At 48.0% G+C, this 22,209-nt stretch overlaps 1 protein-coding gene across 1 annotated transcript in view; it reads right to left on the bottom strand.

The window, feature by feature from the left end:
- Positions 1-18,068, bottom strand: part of NIPAL2 (NIPA like domain containing 2) — a 116,808-nt gene extending 98,740 nt beyond the window's left edge. The window contains exon 1 of the mRNA XM_038745637.1: positions 17,949-18,068. Coding sequence (XP_038601565.1) covers positions 17,949-18,068 — 120 coding nt within the window. The remainder of the gene's footprint in view (positions 1-17,948) is intronic.
- Between the last annotated feature and the right edge of the window lie 4,141 nt (positions 18,069-22,209).

Here is a 22,209-nt window from a genome sequence, read left to right as displayed (position 1 = left end):
GAGGAGGAGAAGCAGAGGCATCACCAAGACTATGCAGATGACTCCCAAATCAACCTCTCCAGCCCTGACCCTTCTCTTTCTCTGCAGTCTTGCATTTCCTTCTCCCTTAAGGCCATCTCTACTTGGATGTCCCAAAGACACCTCAAACATGTCCAAAACAGAGCTCATTTTCCCACCCAAACTCTGCCCTTCCAATTTCCCTATCAGTGTCTATTATCCTCCCTGTCTCACAAGCTTCTCGCCATTGCATTATCCTAAACTCATCTCTCTTTCAATTAGCATATTCATTCGGTCATATGATCTTGTTCTGTTTTACCTTCATAATATCTTGAAAATCCACCCCTTCCTCTCCATCCAAACTGCTACCACACTGGCCCAAGCACTTATCCTGCCTTGACTACTGAATCAACCTCCTTATTGACCTCCCAGCCTCTTGTCTCTTCCCTCTCCAGTCCCTATTTCACTCTGCTGCCAGGACTATTTGTCTGGAAAAACCATTCAGTCCGTAGCTCCCGACTCCTCAGAAACCTCCAGCGGTGACCCATCCACCTCCAAATCAAACAGAAACTCCTTACCATCAGCTTTAAGGCACTCAGTCAGCTCTCCCCTTCCTTCCTTACCCCGCTGATCTACTACAAACCAACCCACAGACTTCACTCCTCTAAAACCAACCTACTCACCGCACCTCAATCTTGTCCATCTCACCACTGACTTCTTGCTCATGTCCTCTCTCTGGCCTGGATTTCCCTCCCCCTTCTTATCTGACAGACCAGCACTCTCCCCTCCAGACTGTAAGCTCATTGTGGGCAGGGAATGTGTCTGTTTATTGTTATATTGTACTTTCCCAAGTGCTTAATAGAGTGCTCTGCACACAGTATTATTATTATTATTAAGTGCTGTCCAGTCATTTTCGATTCATAACGACTCCATGGATATAGTTTCTCCAGAACGGGATTGTCTCTATTGCTGTACTGTTTTATCCAAGCTCAGTGCTCTGCACATAGTAAGCGCTCAATAAATACGATCAAATGAATGAACGTCCTGTCTTCTGCCATAATCCACAACCTTTCAAACGGTTCTTCCATCATCACTGTTATGGTCTCTATCCATTTAGCTGCTCGTCTGCCTCTTCCATGCTTTCCCTGGACTTTTCCTAGCATTAGTGTCTTCACCAGAGAATTAGTCCTCCTGATTATGTGTCCGAAATACGCTAATCTAAGTCGAGTCATTGTCCTTCCAAAGACCACTTTGGCTTACTTTGCTCCAAAATCCATTAATTTGGTTTTTGGGTGGTCCACGGTATTGGCAAAAGCCTTCTCCAACACCACATTTCAAAAGAATCGATGTTCCTTCTATCCCGTTTTTTCACTGTCCAGTTTTCAGATCCATACATTGTCACTGGAAACACCATAGAATTGACAGTTTGTATTTTGGGGGCAATTGTTACATCAGCACATAGTAAGCGCTCAACAAAATGCGACTGATTGACTGACGGAGTGTCCACCTTCATAGCCCCGCTAAAACCATATCTCAGCCTAGAAACCTCCCCAGACTAACCTCTTTTCGCCCCCCACCCTAATTACCCTACTTTCTGCTTCACCTCTGCACTTGGCTCTGTATCCCCTAAGCACTTTGAACCTCACTCCTCTCACAGTCCCACAGAATTTCTGTACATCTCCTTGCACTCTTTGGTTTCCACTATCTGGAACTGATTTTAATGTCTGTCTCCCGGACTAAATCAAAACCTCCTGGAGGGCAGGGATCACGACTATCAACTCTATTGAATCGTACGCAGTAAATAATAATGCTGGTATTTGTTAAGCGCTTACTATGTGCCAAGCCCCACCGGGGACAACCTGATTACCTTGTATCTACTATGTGTCCAGCACTGCACCAAGCTCTAGGGTTGATGCAGACATAATAATAATAATTGTGGTATTTATTAAGCACTTACAATGTATCAGGCGCTAGGGTAGAGACAACGTAAACGGGTTGGACACAGTCCCTGTCTCCCATCGGGCTCACAGTTTTAATCCCCATTTCACAGATGAAGTAACTGAGGCCCAGAAAAGTGAAGCGACTCGCCCAAGGTCACACAGCAGAGAAGCGGCAGAGCCGGGATTAGAACCCAGGTCCTTCTGACGCCCAGGCCTGAGCCCTATCCACTAGGCCACACTGCTTCTCTCCAAAGAGCAGGTACATTCCCTGTCTTCCCAGTCTAGGTGCAGGTAGACAGAAAACGGCAATGATAACAGTGACAAGCATTAGAGTCAGAAAACCAAGCCGACAGAGTCGAGACGAGTCGAAGAATAGAACTTGGAAGGGGAGTGGGGAGGTAAGCAGTGCTCCAGATAAGCAGTCCTAGGGTGGAAAACTATTCCTGTCACCTCAGAATTTTACAGATATCAAAGTAAGCTTCTGCTTTACAACATCTCCAGAATTCTCCCCTTCCTCTCCATCCAAACCGCTACCATGCGGGTCCAAGCATTTATTATATCCTGTCCTAACTGTAGCATTTGTGAAGCACTTATGAGGTGTCAAGTGGACCGTGCTAAAGTGCTGGCAGAAAAACAAGATAATCAGGTCCCACATGGGGCTCACAGCCCAAGCAGGAGGGAGAACAGGTATTGAATCCCTATTCTGTTGATGAGGGAACTGTGGCACAGAGAAGTTAACTGACTTGTCCTAGGTCACACAGCATGATAAGTGGTGGGGTCAGGATTAGAACTCGGAAACTCTGACCCCCAGGCTTATGCTCTTTCAACTAGGCCATGCTGCTTCTCGATTGCTTGATGGGCTTTCTTGCTGACCTGCCTGCTTTCTGCCTCTCCCCCTCCAGTCCATATTTCACTCTGCTACCCAGATCCCATTTCTGAAAAGCGGTTCAGGCCATAATTCCCCCCTCATCAAGAACCACCAATGGGCAGGGAATGTGTCAACCAACTCTGTTGTACTGTATTCTCCCAAGTACTTAGCGCAGAGCACACAGAAAGCACAGAATAAGTCTCTTTGATCGATACACCCACACATCTTTGCATCAGATAGAAGCTCCTCAACCATCGACTTTAAGATACGGATTCAGATCTTTCCTTCGTACCTCACTTTGTTGATCTCCTACTACAACCCAACCTGCACACTCCGTTCTTCTAAAACTATGATATTCACTGTACCGTGATCTTGTCTGTCTCGCCACCGACCCCCTGGCCGCATCCCTCCTCTCATCTGGAGCTCCCACCCCCCCTCATCAATCAATCAATCAATCAATCAATGGTATTTATTGGGTGCTTACTGTGTGCAGAGCACTGTACTAAGCGCTTGGGAGAGTACAATGAAACAGAGCTGCTAGGCACGTTCCCAGCCAATAATATCTGACAGTCTACTACTCTCCCCTCCTTAAATCACATCTCCTCCAAGAGGCCTTCTCTTTTTGTTAGTATGTTTGGTTTTGTTCTCTGTCTCCCCCTTTTAGACTGTGAGCCCACTGTTGGGTAGGGACTGTCTCTATATGTTGCCAATTTGTACTTCCCAAGCGCTTAGTACAGTGCTCTGCACACAGTAAGCGCTCAATAAATATGATTGATGGTGATGATTATTCCTCTTTTTGCCGGCCCTTTCGCATTGCCTTGGTAACTGGAACCCTTAATAATAATAATAATAATAATGGCATTTATTAAGTGCTTACTATGTGCAAAGCACTGTTCTAAGCGCTGGGGAGGTTATAAGGTGATCAGGTTGTCCCTCACACACAGTCTTAATCCCCATTTTCCAGATGAGGTAACAGAGGCCCAGAGAAGTGAAGTGACTTGCCCAAAGTCACACAGCTGACAATTGGCGGAGCCGGGGTTCGAACCCATGACCTCTGACTCCAAAGCCCGTGCTCTTTCCACTGAGCCACGCTGCTGATGCTCACCCCACAGCATTTACGTACATATCTGTAATTTATTTATTTATATTAATGTCTTTCTCCCCCTTTAGACTGCAAGTTCATTATGTGCGGGGAATATGTCCATTTATTGCCCCACGTGGGACAGGGACTACTCCTGTACTAGACTATACCTATATCTACTCCAGTGCTTAGAACAGTGCCTGGTACATAATGCTTAACAAACACCATAAAAAAAAAGCAAGAGAAGGAAATTTCTATTTAGCTGCACCTGTTGCCACCACATAGGCTAGAATTTCTTTGGAGAGCACCCCCCCGCCCCCCTATCAGCCTATGCAAAGTCCAAAGGTCATGGGTTCAAATCCCGGCTCCGCCAAATGTCAGCTGTGTGACTTTGGGCAAGTCACTTCACTTCTCTGTGCCTCAATACCTCATCTGTAAAATGGGGATTAAGTCTGTGAGCCCCACGTGGGACAACCCGATCACCTTGTAACCTCCCCAGCGCTTAGAACAGTGCCTTGTACATAGTAAGCGCTTAACAAATGCCATCATTATTATTATTATTAAATTATCTTCCCAAATTAGGGGTTGAGTTGGGAACTCAGTGCTTAGAACAGTGCTTGGCATGTAGTAAGTGCTTAATAAATGCCATTATTATTATTATTATTATCAAGTAGCATGACTTAGTGGATAGTTTATGGCCCTGGGAGTCAGAAGGGCCTGTGTTCTAATCACAGCTCCGCCACTGGTCTGCTGTGGGCCCTTGGGCAAGTCATCATCATCATCATCATCAATCGTATTTATTGAGCGCTTACTGTGTGCAGAGCACTGGACTAAGCGCTTGGGAAGTACAAGTTGGCAACACATAGAAACAGTCCCTACCCAACAGTGGGCTCACAGTCTAAAAGGGGGAGACAGAGAACAAAACCAAACATATTAACAAAATAAAATAAATAGAATAGATATGTACAAGTAAAATAAATAGAGTAATAAATATGTACAAACATATATCCATATATACAGGTCACTGAACTGCTCTGTGCCTCAGTTTACCTCACCTGTAAAATGGGAATTAAGACGGTGAGCTCCACGTGGGACAAGGACTGTGTCCAACCTGATTACCTTGTATCTACCCCAGCGCTATGTAACTGCTTGGCAAATAGTAAGCGCTTAACAAATACCATAAAAAAGGGAAGGCATCCCTGTCCCTCATAAAATCAAAACAAACAATAAAACCTCCCATTTTCTGATTGCATCACCCTCTAACCCCCAAGGATATTAAGGTGGCCTCTCATCCAGATTTATTCCAGATGAGCCAGTTATTTACCAGATGATTTGTCCCTCGTCAGGTACAGATATGGCAACAGGTGGTTTTATGTCTGGTGTTCTTTTTTTACGAGCAGCCTCCCCTGCTTAGGCTCTTCTACTGATTTCCATGGCTGCGTAAAGCGGTCCTCACGTTCAAAGGAAGGTTTTGGACTGAAGGAAGCAGACAGAGACTCCCTCTGAAGAAACATTCTGGGCTCAGGTAGCCTCACGCTCACGTCCACAAAATGGTTCTTTTGTTACGCTTCCTGTCAAGCCTAACACATAATCCCCTGCACGTGCCTCTCTGCGCCTGGTATTTCTGAGTACAACAATAAGCTTGCTCTGTACTAGGTGCTACAATAAGTGCCGGGATAGACACAAGCTGATCAGGTTGGACACCGTTCCTGTCCCACTTGGGGCTCACAGTCTCGATCCCCATTTTACAACAGGGGCTGGGAGAAGTGAAGTGACTTACCTAAGGTCACACAACGGATGAGTGCGGGAGCCAGAATCAGAACCCACGACCTTCTCACTCCCAAGTCCGTGCCATCCTTGCCCGTCCCAGGTCACCCTGACTGCTTCCAGACACATTACAGACTGTGAGCCCACTGTTGGGTAGGGACCGTCTCTATATGTTGCCAACTTGTACTTCCCAAGCGCTTAGTACAGTGCTCTGCACACAGTAAGCGCTCAATAAATATGATTGAATGAATGAAAAGTGGGGCAGAGAGTTGAGCAAGAAGAGGGGTGATCCCGTTGTTGGGTAGGGACCGTCTCTATATGTTGCCGACCTGTACTTCCCAGGTGCTTAGTACAGTGCTCTGCACACATTAAGTGCTCAATAAATACGATTGAATGAACGAGGGGATCACCTGCTTGGAAATCTTGAAACTGAACACCCCCGCCCCCGACCCCAAAAACTAAGCCAGCATGTTCTTACTTATGAGAACCTTGAATAGGACTCACTGAAATTATGATCCCTTCACAAATAGCCTATAGTCAGTCGGTCAATCATATTTATTGAGTGCTCACCATGTGCAGAGCGCTGTCCTAAGCACTTGGGAGAATACAATACAAAAATAAACAGATACGTTCCCTGCCTACACCGAGCTTACAGTCTCATGTGTGTGCTGTGGGGGTGTGAGGAGGATTCATTCATTCCTTCAGTCATATTTATTGAGCGCTTACTGTGTACAGAGCACCGTACTGAGCGCTTGGGAAGTACAAGTCGGAACATACAGAGACGGTCCCTACCCAAAAACGGGCTCACAGTCTAGAATGATGGGAAGACCCTATAAGAGTATAAGATCCACGGACACAGAATTATTATTATTGCTGTATTTGTTAAGCGCTGGGGTGGACGCAAGTAGATTGGGTTGGGCACAGTCCCTGTCCCACGTGGAGCTCACAGGCTCAATCCCCATTTTACAGACGAGGCAACTGAGGGCCCAGAGATGTGAAGTGACTTGCCCAAGGTCAGTGGGTGACTGTCCATTTTGCTTACTCCTCAAACCAGCTGTGCCAGCCTTTATCTTCCCCACCTCTTCCTCAGGAAGCCAGGGCTGCTGCGGAGGAGCTCAAACACAACTGTAGGCTCACCGTGGGCAGGGAATGTGTCTGCTACACTGTTATACTGTGCTCTCCCAAGTGCTTAGTACAGTGCTCTGCACACGGTAAGTGCTCAATAAATACAACCGACTGATTGACGGAGGGAAGAAACGGTGATGGCCTCTCGCCTCTTCCCCATCCTTAGAGACAGCAGAAATAGAATTCATATTTGAGCAGCCACTCGGAACCATGCACTGTACCGGGAACTTGGGAAACACAGACCGAAGTGGGTGGGGAATTAATCTGTTTATTGTTATATTATACTCTCCCCATCCCCCCCGCCTTACCTCCTTTCCCTCCCCACAGTACCCGTATATATGTTTGTACAAATTTATTACTCTATTTATTCTATTGATTTTATTTTGTTAATATGTTTTGTTTTGTTCTCTGTCTTCCCTTTCTAGACTGTGAGCCCACTGTTGGGTAGGGACCGTCTCTATACGTTGCCAACTTGTACTTCCCAAGCTCTTAGTCCAGTGCTCTGTACACAGTAAGCGCTCAATAAATACGATTGAATGAATGAATGAAAGCGCTTAGCCCAGTGCTCTCCGTGGTAAGCGCTCAATCAATACGACTGAATGAAAGAACTGACACATTCAGTTCAGTTCAGAGGTCATGGGTCATGGGTTATGGGTCATGGGTTCAAATTCCAGTTCTGCCAATTGTCAGCTGTGTGACTTTGGTCAAGTCACTTAACTTCTCTGTGCCTCAGTTACCTCATCTGTAAAATGGGGGATTAAGAATGTGAGCCCACTCCGTGGGACTCGATCACCTTGTAACCTCCCCAGCGCTTAGAACAGTGCTTTGCACATAGTAAGCGCTTAACAAATGCCATCATCATCATTATTATTATTATTCCCTTCTCACAAGGAGCTTGCCCTCTAATGGGGAACACAAACATTAAATTCATTCATTCAATCGTATTTATTGAGCGCTTACTGTGTGCAGAGCACTGTACTAGGCGCTTAAATCTTCACTGGTGTAGTAAAATAAATGAATCGAATGGGCAGTCGAATAGATATATATATTAAAGGGCAGAGGATGGGTATGAATAAACTTTTGAGTGTTAGAGTTGGCTGTTGGATGACAGTTAGATGACATAGGGGGCCAGGGAAGGCTTGCTGGAAGAGGTGGGATTTGAGGAGGGCTTTAAATCATCAATCATCATCATCAATCGTATTTATTGAGCGCTTACTATGTGCAGAGCACTGTACTAAGCGCTTGGGAAATACAAATTGGCAACATATAGAGACAGTCCCTACCCAACAGTGGGCTCACAGTCTAAAAATCAATCTATGGTATTTATCGAGCAACTACTGTACTAAGCACTTGGGTAAGTATAATATGATAAAGTTGGCAGACACAATCTTTGCCCTGAAGGAGCATTGCCCTATGGAAAAAGAACAGGTCTAGGGGGTCTGGGGACCAGGGTTGACACCTGTCCACATGTTTTGTTTTGTTGTCTGTCTCCCCCTTCTCGACTGTGAGCCCGTTGTTGGGTAGGGACCGTCTCTATATGTTGCCAACTTGTACTCCCCAAGCGCTTAGTACAGTGCTCTGCACTCAGTAAGCACTCAAGAAATACGACTGAGTGAATTTAACTTCTTCGGGCCTCAGCTTCCTCTTCTGTAAAAAGGGGAATAAATACCCATGAGCCACACGGGGTCCAATCTAAGTAAGAGGAAGAATAGGTATCAATCAATCAAGAGTATTTACTGAGCTCGTGCTTACTGTGCAGAGCACTGGACTAAGTGCTCGGGAGAGTACAATACAGTAGAATCAGCAGACATTCATTCATTCGTATTTATTGAGCGCTTACTGTGTGCAGAGCACTGTACTAAGCGTCTGGGAGGTACAATTTGGCAACATATAGAGACGGTCCCTACCCAACAGTGGGCTCACAGTCTAGAAGATATAATGATGGCATTTATTAAGCGCTTACTATGTGCAAAGCACTGTTCTAAGCGCTGGGGAGGTTACAAGGTGATCAGGTTGTCCCACGGGAGGGCTCACAGTTTTAACCCCCATTTTACAGTTGAGGTAACTGAGGCCCAGAGAAGTGAAGTGACTTGCCCAAAGTCACACAGCTGACAAGTGTTGGAGCTGGGATTTGAACCCATGACCTCTGATTTCAAAGCCCGTGCTCTTTCCACTGAGCTACGTTGTTTCTCTGGTTTGATCCCTGTCCTCAAAGAACTTAAAATTGAGTGGGGAGATGGACATTAAAACAATAGGGGAAATGGCAGAGTTAGGGGATATGAGAGGCCAGATGTGAGTTACTCATGGGTAGAAGGGAAGAGTGGGGTTTATCGTTAATAATAATAATAATGATGGCATTTATTAAGCACTTACTACATGCAAAGCACTGTTCTAAGCGCTGGGGAGGTTACAAGGTGATCAGGTTGTCCCACAGGGGGCTCACAGTCTTCATCCCCATTTTACAGCTGAGGTAACTGAGTCCCAGAGAAGTGAAGTGACTTGCCCAAAGTCACACAGCTGACAAGTGGTGGAGCCGGGATTTGAACCCATGACCTCTGACTCCAAAGCCTGGGCTCTTTCCACTGAGCCATGCTGCTTACTGTTTGTGTTATATACCTGTTTATCTGATAATATATATATATATATATATATAAAATCAGACTTCGCAGACTGACTCCCTCCTTCCTCTCCCCCCTCCCCCTCCCCATCCCCCCGCCTTACCTCCTTCCCCTCCCCACAGCACCTGTATATATGTATATATGTTTGTATATTTATTTATTTATTTTACTTGTACATATTTATTCTATTTATTTTATTTTGTCAATATGTTTTGTCCTGTGGTCTGTCTCCCCCTTCTAGACTGTGAGCCCGCTGTTGGGGAGGGACCATCTCTATATGTTGCCAACTTGTACTTCCCAAGTGCTAAACACACAGCACCGTGCTCTGCACACAGTAAGCGCTCAATAAATACGAATGAATGAATGAATATATTTATATTAATCAATCAATCAATCAATAAAAGACATATTATATATGTCTGTACATAAATATAAAATCAGATATATATGTACACACATGCATATATATATATATATACATATATATATATATATGTATAGTTAGAATGAGCTTTTATTTGATTATCAGGTATTTCTTCTGATTATCTTGTATCTACCCCAGCACTTAAAATGCTTGAAACATTGAGAAGCAGTGTGACTTAGTGGAAAGAGCCTGGGCTTGGGAGTCAGAGGTCGTGGGTTCTAATCCCGGCTCTGCCACTGATCAGCTGTTTTGACTTTGGACAAGTCACTTAACTTCTCCGGGCCTTAGTTCCCTCATCTGTAAAATGGGGATTAAGACTGTGCGCCCCACGTGGGACAGCCTGATGACCTTGTATCTCCCCCAGTGCTTAGAACAGTGCTTGGTACATAGTCAGCACTTAACAAATACTATCATTATTATTAACATAGTAAGTACTTAACAAATACCACTATTACCATTATTGTTCATTATTATTATGGAGTTAATAATTAAGTGGGGGTAGGCAGACATTAAAATAAATAACAGATAGGGGAAGCGGCAGAGTATCAGTTGGGAAGCAGCGTAGCTCAGTGGCAAGAGCTTCTAGACTGTGAGCCCATTGTTGGGTAGGGACCATCTCTATATGTTGCCAACTTGTACTTCCCAAGCGCTTAGTACAGTCCTCTGCACACAGTAAGCGCTCAATAAATATGATTGAATTGAAAGAGCACGGGCTTAGGAATCAAAAGTCATGGGTTCTAATCCCGACTCTGCCACTTGTCTGCTGTGTGACTTTGGGCAAGCCACTTAACTTCCCTGGGCCTCAGTTCCCTCATCTGTAAAATGGAGATTAAGACTGTGAGCCCCATGTTGGACAACGTGATTACTTGTATCCCTCCAGCGCTCGGAACAGTGCTTGGCACATAGTAAGCGCTTAACAAATGCCGTCGTTATTATTCTTATTATTCACTGAGCACTTTAGAACAGTGAGAGCACTGTACTAAACGCTTGGGAAAGCGCATTACGACAGCTGATGGAGGCGATCCTAGCTCACAAAGGGTTTCGCATCTACAGACTTTTAGACTTTTAGACTGTGAGCCCGCTGTTGGGTAGGGACTGTCTCTATATGTTGCCAACTTGTACTTCCCAAGCGCTTAGTACAGTGCTCTGCACAAAGTAAGCACTCAATAAATATGATTGATTGATCTACAGGGTATGTGGAGAGAGGCATGGGTTGTTGGATTGTGCGGGGAGGGAGTTACATGTTGGGGAAGAGTATGAGCGAAGGGAAGGAGGTCAAAGAATCAAGAGCAAGACATTTCTAATTCGGCTTGGGAGGAGCGAAGAATGTGAGCTGGGGAAAAGCCAGTGAAGAGAGCAGAATGCCCAAATTGATGATCCCTAACCACAGAGTTTCACATTTTATGATTTCTCTTCCTAGCTGTAATTAGGGGGGCGAAAGGGTAACATGAACCGAAATGGTTTAAATAATAATAATAATGGCATTTATTAAGTGCTTACTATGTGCAAAGCACTGTTCTAAGTGCTGGGGAGGTAACAAGATGATCAAGTTGTCCCACACGGGGCTCACAGTCTTAATCCCCATTTTCCATACGAGGGAACTGAGGCCCAGAGAAGTTAAGTGACTTTCCCGAAGTCACACAGCTGACAAGTGGCAGAGCTGGGATTTGAACCCAGGACCTCTGACTCCAAAGCCCGGGCGCATTTCACTGAGCCACGTTGCTTTTTAAGACAGGTCCAAGAAATTCCATGTGTGGAGACACTTAAGACCAATCTTCATCACATCAGAAGACCTACGTTCTAATCCTGGCTCTGCCAGTTGCCTATTGGGTGACCTTGGGTAAGTCCTTAACTTCTCTGTGCCTCAGTTTCCTCATTTGTAAAATGGGGATTAAATACCCGTTCTACCTCCCCTCATACGGTAAACTCCATATGGGACAATGACTGGGTCTAACCTGATTATCTTGAATCTACTGCGTTCTGGGATAGATGTGTGCGTGGTGTCACTATGGGGCGGAAATGACCCGATGGCCTAAGACGAGACAAGACTCCATGGCTTAGTAATAATAATAATAATAATAATGTTGGTACTTGTTAAGCGCTTACTATGTGCCAACCACTGTTCTAAGCACCGGGGGAGATACGAGGTACTCAGGTTGTCCCATGTGAGGCTCACGGTCTTCATCCCTGTTTTACAGATGAGGGAACTGAGGCACAGAGAAGTGAAGTGACTTGTCCAAAGTCACACATCTTTGCGCCACGCTGCTTCTCCAGTACAGTTGTGGCACACAATAAGCTCTTAAACAACACGATTATTATTATTATCATTATTATTATTATCGTTATGTCTCGTCCTTCCTTTGAGAAGCAGTATCGCCTACTGGAAAGAGCACAGGACTGGGAGTCAGAGGACCTGGCTTCTAACCCCATCTCCACCAAATAATAATAATAATAATAATAATAATAATAATAATAGCATTTATTAAGCGCTTACTATGTGCAAAGCACTGTTCTAAGCACTGGGGAGGTCACAAGGTGATCAGGTTGTCCCACAGGGGGCTCACAGTCTTAATCCCCATTTTACAGGTGAGGTAACAGGCACAGAGAAGTTAAGTGACTTGACCAAAGTCGCACAGCTGACAATTGGCAGAGCCGGGATTTGAACCCATGACCACTGACTCCAAAGCCCGGGCTCTTTCCATGGAGCCACGCTGCTTCCGTTGCCTGTTGTGTGATTTTGAACAAGTCACTTAACCTCTCTGTACCTCAGTTTCCTCGTCTGTAAAATGAGGTTTAAATCCCTGTTCATCCTGTTAGACTGTAAGTTTCATGTGGGACAGGGACTATGTCCAACCTGATTATCTTCTATCTACCCAGGGCATGTCACGGTGCCTGGCACAGGGCAAGTATTTAACGCTAACAATTGTCATTGCTTTGCACTTCAAGCAAAATTGAAATTGGGCTATTTTCAGTTCGCAAACTTCTTTCTAGATACCAAATGTCTACAATGAGGACTTTGAATTTAGCTCATTACCAAGACTTTTAAAGAAGCTCCAATGAGAAACGGAGGTGAAGGGAAGTTCTCCTTATTTCCTGTTCTGCCCAAAAGAAGACACCGGCAAAGTGACTTACTGATTCTATTTCATTCAATAAAAGGACGTTGGATATTCTCATAATAATATTTAAAAAGTCTAAAGCCTTCCCGACTAGAAAGCCACCTACCTCAAAAGCCGAGATCGCCGTGACTGAAAGTGATTCACCGAAAGGCAACTGAGCAGATCAACTGTATTTTTCAGGCAGTGACTAAAGTGCAAAGAAAGCCTACTTTTCCATTTGGGAAAAATTCAGCTGAAACAAGACATAGTCCCTGACATCAAGAAGCTTGCAATCTACAACAAGAAATCGTGAAAGAGGTTCCAGTTTCAATCTTAGGGCAAATGGCTGGAGGAAACAACACCCAGTAGTACAAGTTCATTTATTCATTCATTTAATAGTATTCACTGAGCGCTTACTGTATGCAAAGCACTGTAATAATAATAATAATAATAATAATAATAATAATGGCATCTGTTAAGCGCTTACTATGTGCCAAACACTGTTCTACCAAGTGCTTGGGAGAGTACAATATAACAAAAAACAGATCAACAAATAGGCAAGTGCCCTTTTCCACCAGGAAGAGTTTCATGAATAGACGCTATCTCCTGGATCAGTATATTAGAGGAACTTCGCTGCAAGTCGTAAGTCTGAATTACCAGGGAAGTAATATTCGGACAAGAGAAATTGCATTGTTTAAAGCTAAGTGCCGGAGGCTTTACAGTTCTTTGCCAGCGGGGATCTGACCCAAGGGATCGGGATTAATTAGTGACTGTGAGCCCACTGTTGGGTAGGGACCGTCTCTATATGTTGCCAACTTGTACTTCCCAGGCGCTCAGTACAGTGCTCTGCACACAGTAAGCGCTCAATAAATACGATTGAATGAATGAATGAACAGTGAAGGGGCCCTCCTAGTGCCATGAAATCCTTCTGAGCGGCAATTCTTCTCAGGGGCAAATTCATTCATCAATCAGTGGCATTTACTGAGTACTTGAGCGGGTGCAGAGCTCTGGACTAAGCGCTTGGGAGAGTACAGTAGAGAAGCGGCGTGGCTCAGTGGAAAGAGCCCGGGCTTTGGAGCCAGAGGTCCTGGGTTCAAATCCTGGCTCCTCCAATTGTCAGCTCTGTGACCTTGGGCAAGTCACTTCACTTCTCCGGGCCTCAACTGTAAAATGGGGATTAAGACTGTGAGCCCCCTGTGGGACAACCTGATCACCTTGTAACCTCCCCAGTGCTTAGAACAGTGCTTTGCACATCGTAAGCGCTTAATAAATGCCATCATTATTCTTATTATTACATCATGACAATGTTTTGTAGACATGAGCCCTGTCCAAAAGGAGCTTATGTTCTAGCGGGGGAGCAAACGTGAAAATGAATTAACAGGTAGGAAAAGTAGAAGCAGTGTGGCATAGTGGATAGAGCACAGGTCTGGGAATCAGAAGGTCATGGGTTCTATTTGCTATACCATTAAAAAAAAAAAAAAAGACGCCAGCGGGGGACAATCAAACAATCAATGGTAGACACGTTCCCTGCCCACAAAGAGTTTACAGTCCAGAGGAGGGGGAGAGAAACATTAATATAAATAAATAAATTGTGGATATTTACATAAGTGCTGTGGGAGCACTTATGTTGAGGGAGGGGGGAATTCATTCATTCAATCGTATTTATTGAGCGCTTACTGTGTGCAGAGCACTGTACTAAGCACTGGGGAAGTACAAGTCGGCAACATCTAGAGACGGTCCCTACCCAACAGCAGGCTCACAGTCTAGAAGGGGGAGACGGACAACAAAACAAAACATGTTAACCAAATAAAATAAATAGAATGAATATGTACAAATAAAATAAATAAATAAATAGAGTAATAAATACATATAAACGTATATACATATATACAGGTGCTGTGGGGAGGGGAAGGAGGTAAGGGGGGGATGGGGATGGGGCTCAGTCTGGGAAGGCCTCCTGGAGAAGGTGAGCTCTCAGTAAGGCTTTGAAGGGAGGAAGAGACTGTTAAGTGCCTAAAGGATAATAGTAATAATAATAATGACGACGGCATTTGTTAAGTGCTTACTATGTACCAAGCACCGTACTAAGCACTGGGGTAGATACAATTCATTCATTCATTCAATCGTATTTATTGAGCGCTTACTGTGTGCAGAGCACTGGACTAAGCGCTTGGGAAGTCCAAGTTGGCAACATATAGAGATGGTCCCTACCCAACAGTGGGCTCACAGTCTAGATACAATTAATCAGGTTGGACACAGTCCCTGTCCCCCACGGGGTTCACAGCCTTAATCCCCATTTTACAGATGAGGGAACTGAGGCCCAGAGAAGTGAAGTGGCTTGCCCAAGGTCACACGGCAGACAAGTGGCAGAGGTAGAATTAGAACCCGGGTCCTTCTTGCTCCCAGGCCCATACTCTATCCACTAGGCCAAGCTGCTTCAGGATGCAAGTCCTAATCCAAGGGTGATGCCGAAGGGCGGGGAAGGTCACTGTTTATTGTTGGACTGTACTTTCCCGAGAGCTCTGAACACTGTAAGCGCTGAATAAAAATCATAATAATGTTGGTATTTGTTAAGCGCTTAACTACGTGCCAGGCACTGTACTAAGCGTTGGGGTTATAAATGCGATGTACTGAACAAAAGGGAGAGGTAGTAAGCGCTTAGTACAGTGCTCTGCACACAGGAAGCGCTCAAAAAATACGATTGAATGAATGAATGAATGAATGAATGAATGAGAGGTATAAGGAGGAGGGTAGGGTCAATCAGGGAGGGCCTCCTGGAGGAGATGGGACAGACTTCAATAACAGCTCAGTGGAAAGAGCCCGGGCTTGGAAGTCAGAGGTCGTGGGTTCAAATCCCAGCCCTGCCAATTGTCAGCTGTGTGAATTTGGGCAAGTCACTTCACCTCTCTGGGCCTCAGTGACTTCATCTGTAAAATGGGGAGGAAGACTGTGAGCTCCCCGTGGGACAACTTGATCACCTTGTAACCTTCCCAGCGCTCAGAACACTGCTTTGCACGTAGTAAGCGTTTAATAAATACCATAATCATAATAATAATATAATAATAGGGAGCTGAAGGTGGGAACAGTGAGAAGTAGTGTGGCTCAGTGGAAAAGAGCCTGGGCTTTGGAGTCGGAGTTTGTGGGTTCAAATCCTGGCCCTGCCAATTAATAATAATAATAATAATGTTGGTATTTGTTAAGCGCTTACTATGTGCAAAGCACTGTTCTAAGCACTGGGGGGAACACAAGGAGCTGAGGTTGTCCCATGTGGGGCTCACAGTCTTAATCCCCATTTTGCAGATGAGGGAACTGAGGTACAGAGAAGTGAAGTGACTTGCCCAAGGTCACTCAGCAGACATGTGGGGGAGGTGGTATTCGAACCCATGACCTCTGACTCCCAAGCCCGCGCTCTTTCCACTGAGCCACGCTGCTTCTCACTCTTCCCACCTTCAGCTCCCTATTATTATCAATTGTCAGCTGTGTGACTTTGGGCAATTCACGTCACTTCTCTGGGCCTCAGTGACCTCATCTGTAAAATGGGGAGGAAGCCTGTGAGCACCCCGTGAGACAACCTGATCACCTTGTAACCTCCCCAGTGCTTAGAACAGTGCTTCGCACATAGTAAGCGTATAATAAATACCATAATCATCATAATAATACAGTCATAAGGAGCTTAAGGGGGGAAGAGGGGGGTCCCTTCCCGAAATGCGGCAGCCCCCGGGGAGAGGTCGGAGGGAGGGGCCTTTGGAGGGAAAAGGGGGCGGGGCCTGAACGGGGATTGGCTGGGCCTGGGACTCAAGGGGGCGGGGCCCGAGCGGGGATTGGCTGGGCCTGGGGGAGGGGGGCGGGGCCGGGGAGGGAAAGGGCGTGGTCTGGTATGGGAGGGGCGGGGCTTAGTCGTAGAGAGGCGGGGCCCGGGCGGGGATTGGCTGGGCCGGGGAGAAGGGGGGCGTGGCCTGATCTGGGAGGGGCGGGGCCCGGGCGGGGATGGGCTGGGCCTGGGAGAAGGGGGCGTGGCCTGATCATCTGGGAGGGGAGGGGCCCGGGCGGGGATGGGCTGGGCCTGGGAGAAGGGGGCGGGGCATGATCGGGGGCGGGGCTTAGTCGTGGAGAGGCGGGGCCCGGTCGGGGATTGGACGGACCTGGGAGCAGGGGGCGAGGCCTGATCTGGGAGGGGCGGGGCTGAAGTGTGGATGGGCGGGGCCCGGGCGGGGACTATGAGGGGCCTGGGAGGGAGGGGGTGTGGCTTCATACGGGAGGGGCGGGGCTTAGGCGTGGAGGGGAGAGGGCCGGGCGGGGATTGGAGGGGCCTGGGAGAAGGGGGAGGGGCCTGGTCGGGGAGGAGCGGGGGCCCGGGCGGGGATTGGGTGGACCTGGGAGTGAGGGGGTGTGGCCTGATGCGGGAGGGGCGGGGCCCGGGCGGGGATTGGAGGGGCCTGGGTGTGAGGGGGTGTGGCCTGATAGGGAGGGGGCGGGGCTTGGGCGTGGAGGGGCGAGGGCCGGGCGGAGATTGGAGGGGCCTGAGGGAGGGGCGGGGCGGGGCCTGATCGGGAGGGGCGGGGCTTAGTCGGGGGAGGGGAGGGGAGGGGCCCGGGTGGGGATTGGAGGGGCCTGGGAGTGAGGGGGTGTGACCTGATACGGGAGGGGCGGGGCCCGGGCGGGGATCGGAGGGGCCTGGGTGCGAGGGGGTGTGGCCTGATAGGGAGGGGGCGGGGCTTAGGCGTGGAGGGGAGAGGGCCGGGCGGGGATTGGAGGGGCCTGGGGAAGGGGGCGGGGCCTGGTCGGGGAGGGGCGGGGCCCGGGCGGGGATTGGCGGGGCCTGGGAGTGAGGGGGGTGGTCTGATGCGGGAAGGGCGGGGCTCGGGCGTGGAGGGGCGGGGCCCTGGCGGGGATCGGAGGGGCCTGGGAGAAGGGGGCGGGGCCTGGGAGAAGGGGGCGGGGCCTGGGAGAAGGGGGCGGGGCCCGGGCGGGGAGGGGGCGTGTCCAGCCCCGCCGTTGTCTTTCCCGTCCCGTCCCGTCCCGTCCGTCCTTACCCGGTTGTTGTCGTACCAGGATGCGGACAGGGAGCCGTTGCCGGCGCCCCGCGGCGGCCCGTAGGTGAAGTTGGCCCACAGCTCCGCCGCCGCCGCCGCCGCCGCCTCCGGGAACCCCATGGCCGGGCGCCCGTCCGTCCGCCAGCCGCCCGTCCGGCCCTTTAGGGACAGCCCCCTCCGGAGCCCGCAGCCCGCAGGGCCGGGCACACCTCCGCCGGGCCGGGGAAGGACCGACGGGAGGGAGGGAGGGAGGGAGGGGCGGGGCCCCGACGCCCAGGAGACCAAGCCCAAGGAACCACCAGCAGCAGCAGCAGCAGCAGCAGCAGCAGCAGCAGCATTATTCATTCATTCATTCAGTCCGTCAACCACTCATTCATTCAATCGTCCTTATTGAGCTCTTACTGTGTGCGGAGCACCGGACCGAGCGCTTGGGAAGGACGGGTCGGCGGCAGATAGAGACGGTCCCCACCCAATCATCCCTTCAATCGTATTGATGGAGCGCCGACTGTGTGCTGTGCGGAGCACTGCGCTGAGCGCTCGGGAAGGACGAGTTCGCAGCCTCTACAGACGGGCCCTACCCAATCATTCATTCGTTCATTCATTCAATCAATCGTATTGCTTGAGCGCTGACTGTGTGCGGAGCACTGGGCTAAGCGCTTGGGATGGACGAGTTTGCAACACCTAGAGACGGTCCCTACCCAATCATTCATTCGTTCATTCATTCAATCAATCGTATTGCTTGAGCGCTGACTGTGTGCGGAGCGCTGGACTAAGCGCTTGGGAAGGGCGAGTTGGCAAGATAGAGAGACGGTCCCTACCCAATCATTCATTCATTCATTCATTCATTCATTCAATCGCATTTATTGAGCGCTGACTGTGTGCGGAGCACTGGGCTAAGCGCTTGGGATGGACGAGTTTGCAACACCTAGAGACGGTCCCTACCCAATCATTCATTCGTTCATTCATTCAATCAATCGTATTGCTTGAGCGCTGACTGTGTGCGGAGCACTGGGCTAAGCGCTTGGGATGGACGAGTTTGCAACACCTAGAGACGGTCCCTACCCAATCATTCATTCATTCAATCGTATTGATTGAGCGCCGACTGTGTGCGGAGCACTGGACTAAGCGCTTGGGAAGGACGAGCCGGCAACATCTAGAGACGGTCCCTACCCAATCATTCATTCATTCATTCAATCGTCTTTATTGAGCGCTTACTGTGTGCAGAGCACTGGGCTAAACGCTTGGGATGGACGAGTTCGCAACATCTAGAGACGGTCCCTACCCAATCATTCATTCATTCATTCATTCATTCAATCGCATTTATTGAGCGCTGACTGTGTGCGGAGCGCTGGACTAAGCGCTTGGGAAGGGCGAGTTGGCAAGATAGAGAGATGGTACCTACCCAATCATTCATTCATTCAATCCCATTGATTGAGCACTTACTGTGTGCGGAGCACTGGACTAAACGCTTGGGAAGGACGAGCCGGCAACATCTAGAGACGGTCCCTACCCAATCATTCATTCATTCATTCAATCGTCTTTATTGAGCGCTTACTGTGTGCAGAGCACTGGGCTAAACGCTTGGGATGGACGAGTTCGCAACATCTAGAGACGGTCCCTACCCAATCATTCATTCATTCATTCATTCATTCAATCGCATTTATTGAGCGCTGACTGTGTGCGGAGCACTGGGCTAAGCGCTTGGGAAGGACGAGTCGGCAACATAGAGAGACGGTCCCTACCCAATCATTCATTCGTTCATTCGTATTGATTGAGCGCTTACTGTGTGCAGAGCACTGGACTAAGCGCTTGGGAAAGACAAGTTGGCATTCATTCATTCATTCAATCGTATTGATTGAGCGCCGACTGTGTGCGGAGCACTGGACTAAACGCTTGGAAAGTCCAAGTTGGCAACATCTAGAGACGGTCCCTATCCAATCATTCATTCATTCATTCATATTTATTGAGCGCTGACTGTGTGCGGAGCGCTGGACTAAACGCTTGGGAAGGACGAGTTCGCAACATCTAGAGACGGGCCCTACCCAATCATTCATTCATTCGTATTGATTGAGCGCTTACTGTGTGCAGAGCACTGGACTAAGCGCTTGGGAAAGTCTACAAAAGCCCTTTTAAAAGCCCCCTTTTGACTGTGAGCCCACTGTTGGGTAGGGACCGTCTCTATATGTTGCCAATTTGTACTTCCCAAGCGCTTAGTACGGTGCTCTGCACACTGTAAGCGCTCAATAAATACGATTGATGATGATGATGATGATGATGAAAGACAAGTTGGCATTCATTCATTCGTTCAATCGTACTTATTGAGCGCTTACTGTGTGCAGAGCACTGGACTAAACGCTTGGGAAGGACGAGTTCGCAACATCTAGAGACGGTCCCTACCCAATCATTCATTCATTCATTCAATCGTATTGATTGAGCGCCGACTGTGTGCGGAGCACTGGGCTAAGCGCTTGGGAAGGACGAGTCGGCAACATAGAGAGACGGTCCCTACCCAATCATTCATTCGTTCATTCGTATTGATTGAGCGCTTACTGTGTGCAGAGCACTGGACTAAGCGCTTGGGAAAGACAAGTTGGCATTCATTCATTCATTCAATCGTATTGATTGAGCGCCGACTGTGTGCGGAGCACTGGACTAAACGCTTGGAAAGTCCAAGTTGGCAACATCTAGAGACGGTCCCTATCCAATCATTCATTCATTCATTCATATTTATTGAGCGCTGACTGTGTGCGGAGCGCTGGACTAAACGCTTGGGAAGGACGAGTTCGCAACATCTAGAGACGGGCCCTACCCAATCATTCATTCATTCGTATTGATTGAGCGCTTACTGTGTGCAGAGCACTGGACTAAGCGCTTGGGAAAGTCTACAAGCCCTTTTAAAAGCCCCTTTTAGACTGTGAGCCCACTGTTGGGTAGGGACCGTCTCTATATGTTGCCAATTTGTACTTCCCAAGCGCTTAGTACGGTGCTCTGCACACTGTAAGCGCTCAATAAATACGATTGATGATGATGATGATGATGATGAAAGACAAGTTGGCATTCATTCATTCGTTCAATCGTACTTATTGAGCGCTTACTGTGTGCAGAGCACTGGACTAAACGCTTGGGAAGGACGAGTTCGCAACACCTAGAGACGGTCCCTACCCAATCATTCATTCATTCAATCGTATTGATTGAGCGCCGACTGTGTGCGGAGCACTGGACTAAGCGCTTGGGAAGGACGAGCCGGCAACATCTAGAGACGGTCCCTACCCAATCATTCATTCATTCATTCAATCGTCTTTATTGAGCGCTTACTGTGTGCAGAGCACTGGGCTAAACGCTTGGGATGGACGAGTTCGCAACATCTAGAGACGGTCCCTACCCAATCATTCATTCATTCATTCATTCATTCAATCGCATTTATTGAGCGCTGACTGTGTGCGGAGCGCTGGACTAAGCGCTTGGGAAGGGCGAGTTGGCAAGATAGAGAGATGGTACCTACCCAATCATTCATTCATTCAATCCCATTGATTGAGCACTTACTGTGTGCGGAGCACTGGACTAAACGCTTGGGAAGGACGAGCCGGCAACATCTAGAGACGGTCCCTACCCAATCATTCATTCATTCATTCAATCGTCTTTATTGAGCGCTTACTGTGTGCAGAGCACTGGGCTAAACGCTTGGGATGGACGAGTTCGCAACATCTAGAGACGGTCCCTACCCAATCATTCATTCATTCATTCATTCATTCAATCGCATTTATTGAGCGCTGACTGTGTGCGGAGCACTGGGCTAAGCGCTTGGGAAGGACGAGTCGGCAACATAGAGAGACGGTCCCTACCCAATCATTCATTCGTTCATTCGTATTGATTGAGCGCTTACTGTGTGCAGAGCACTGGACTAAGCGCTTGGGAAAGACAAGTTGGCATTCATTCATTCATTCAATCGTATTGATTGAGCGCCGACTGTGTGCGGAGCACTGGACTAAACGCTTGGAAAGTCCAAGTTGGCAACATCTAGAGACGGTCCCTATCCAATCATTCATTCATTCATTCATATTTATTGAGCGCTGACTGTGTGCGGAGCGCTGGACTAAACGCTTGGGAAGGACGAGTTCGCAACATCTAGAGACGGGCCCTACCCAATCATTCATTCATTCGTATTGATTGAGCGCTTACTGTGTGCAGAGCACTGGACTAAGCGCTTGGGAAAGTCTACAAAAGCCCTTTTAAAAGCCCCCTTTTGACTGTGAGCCCACTG

This window comes from Tachyglossus aculeatus, chromosome 4, assembly GCF_015852505.1.
Source record: "Tachyglossus aculeatus isolate mTacAcu1 chromosome 4, mTacAcu1.pri, whole genome shotgun sequence".
Classification (NCBI taxonomy): domain Eukaryota; kingdom Metazoa; phylum Chordata; class Mammalia; order Monotremata; family Tachyglossidae; genus Tachyglossus; species Tachyglossus aculeatus.
The sequence above is the reverse complement of the archived record's forward strand: the minus strand, read 5'-3'. Positions and strand labels throughout refer to the sequence as shown.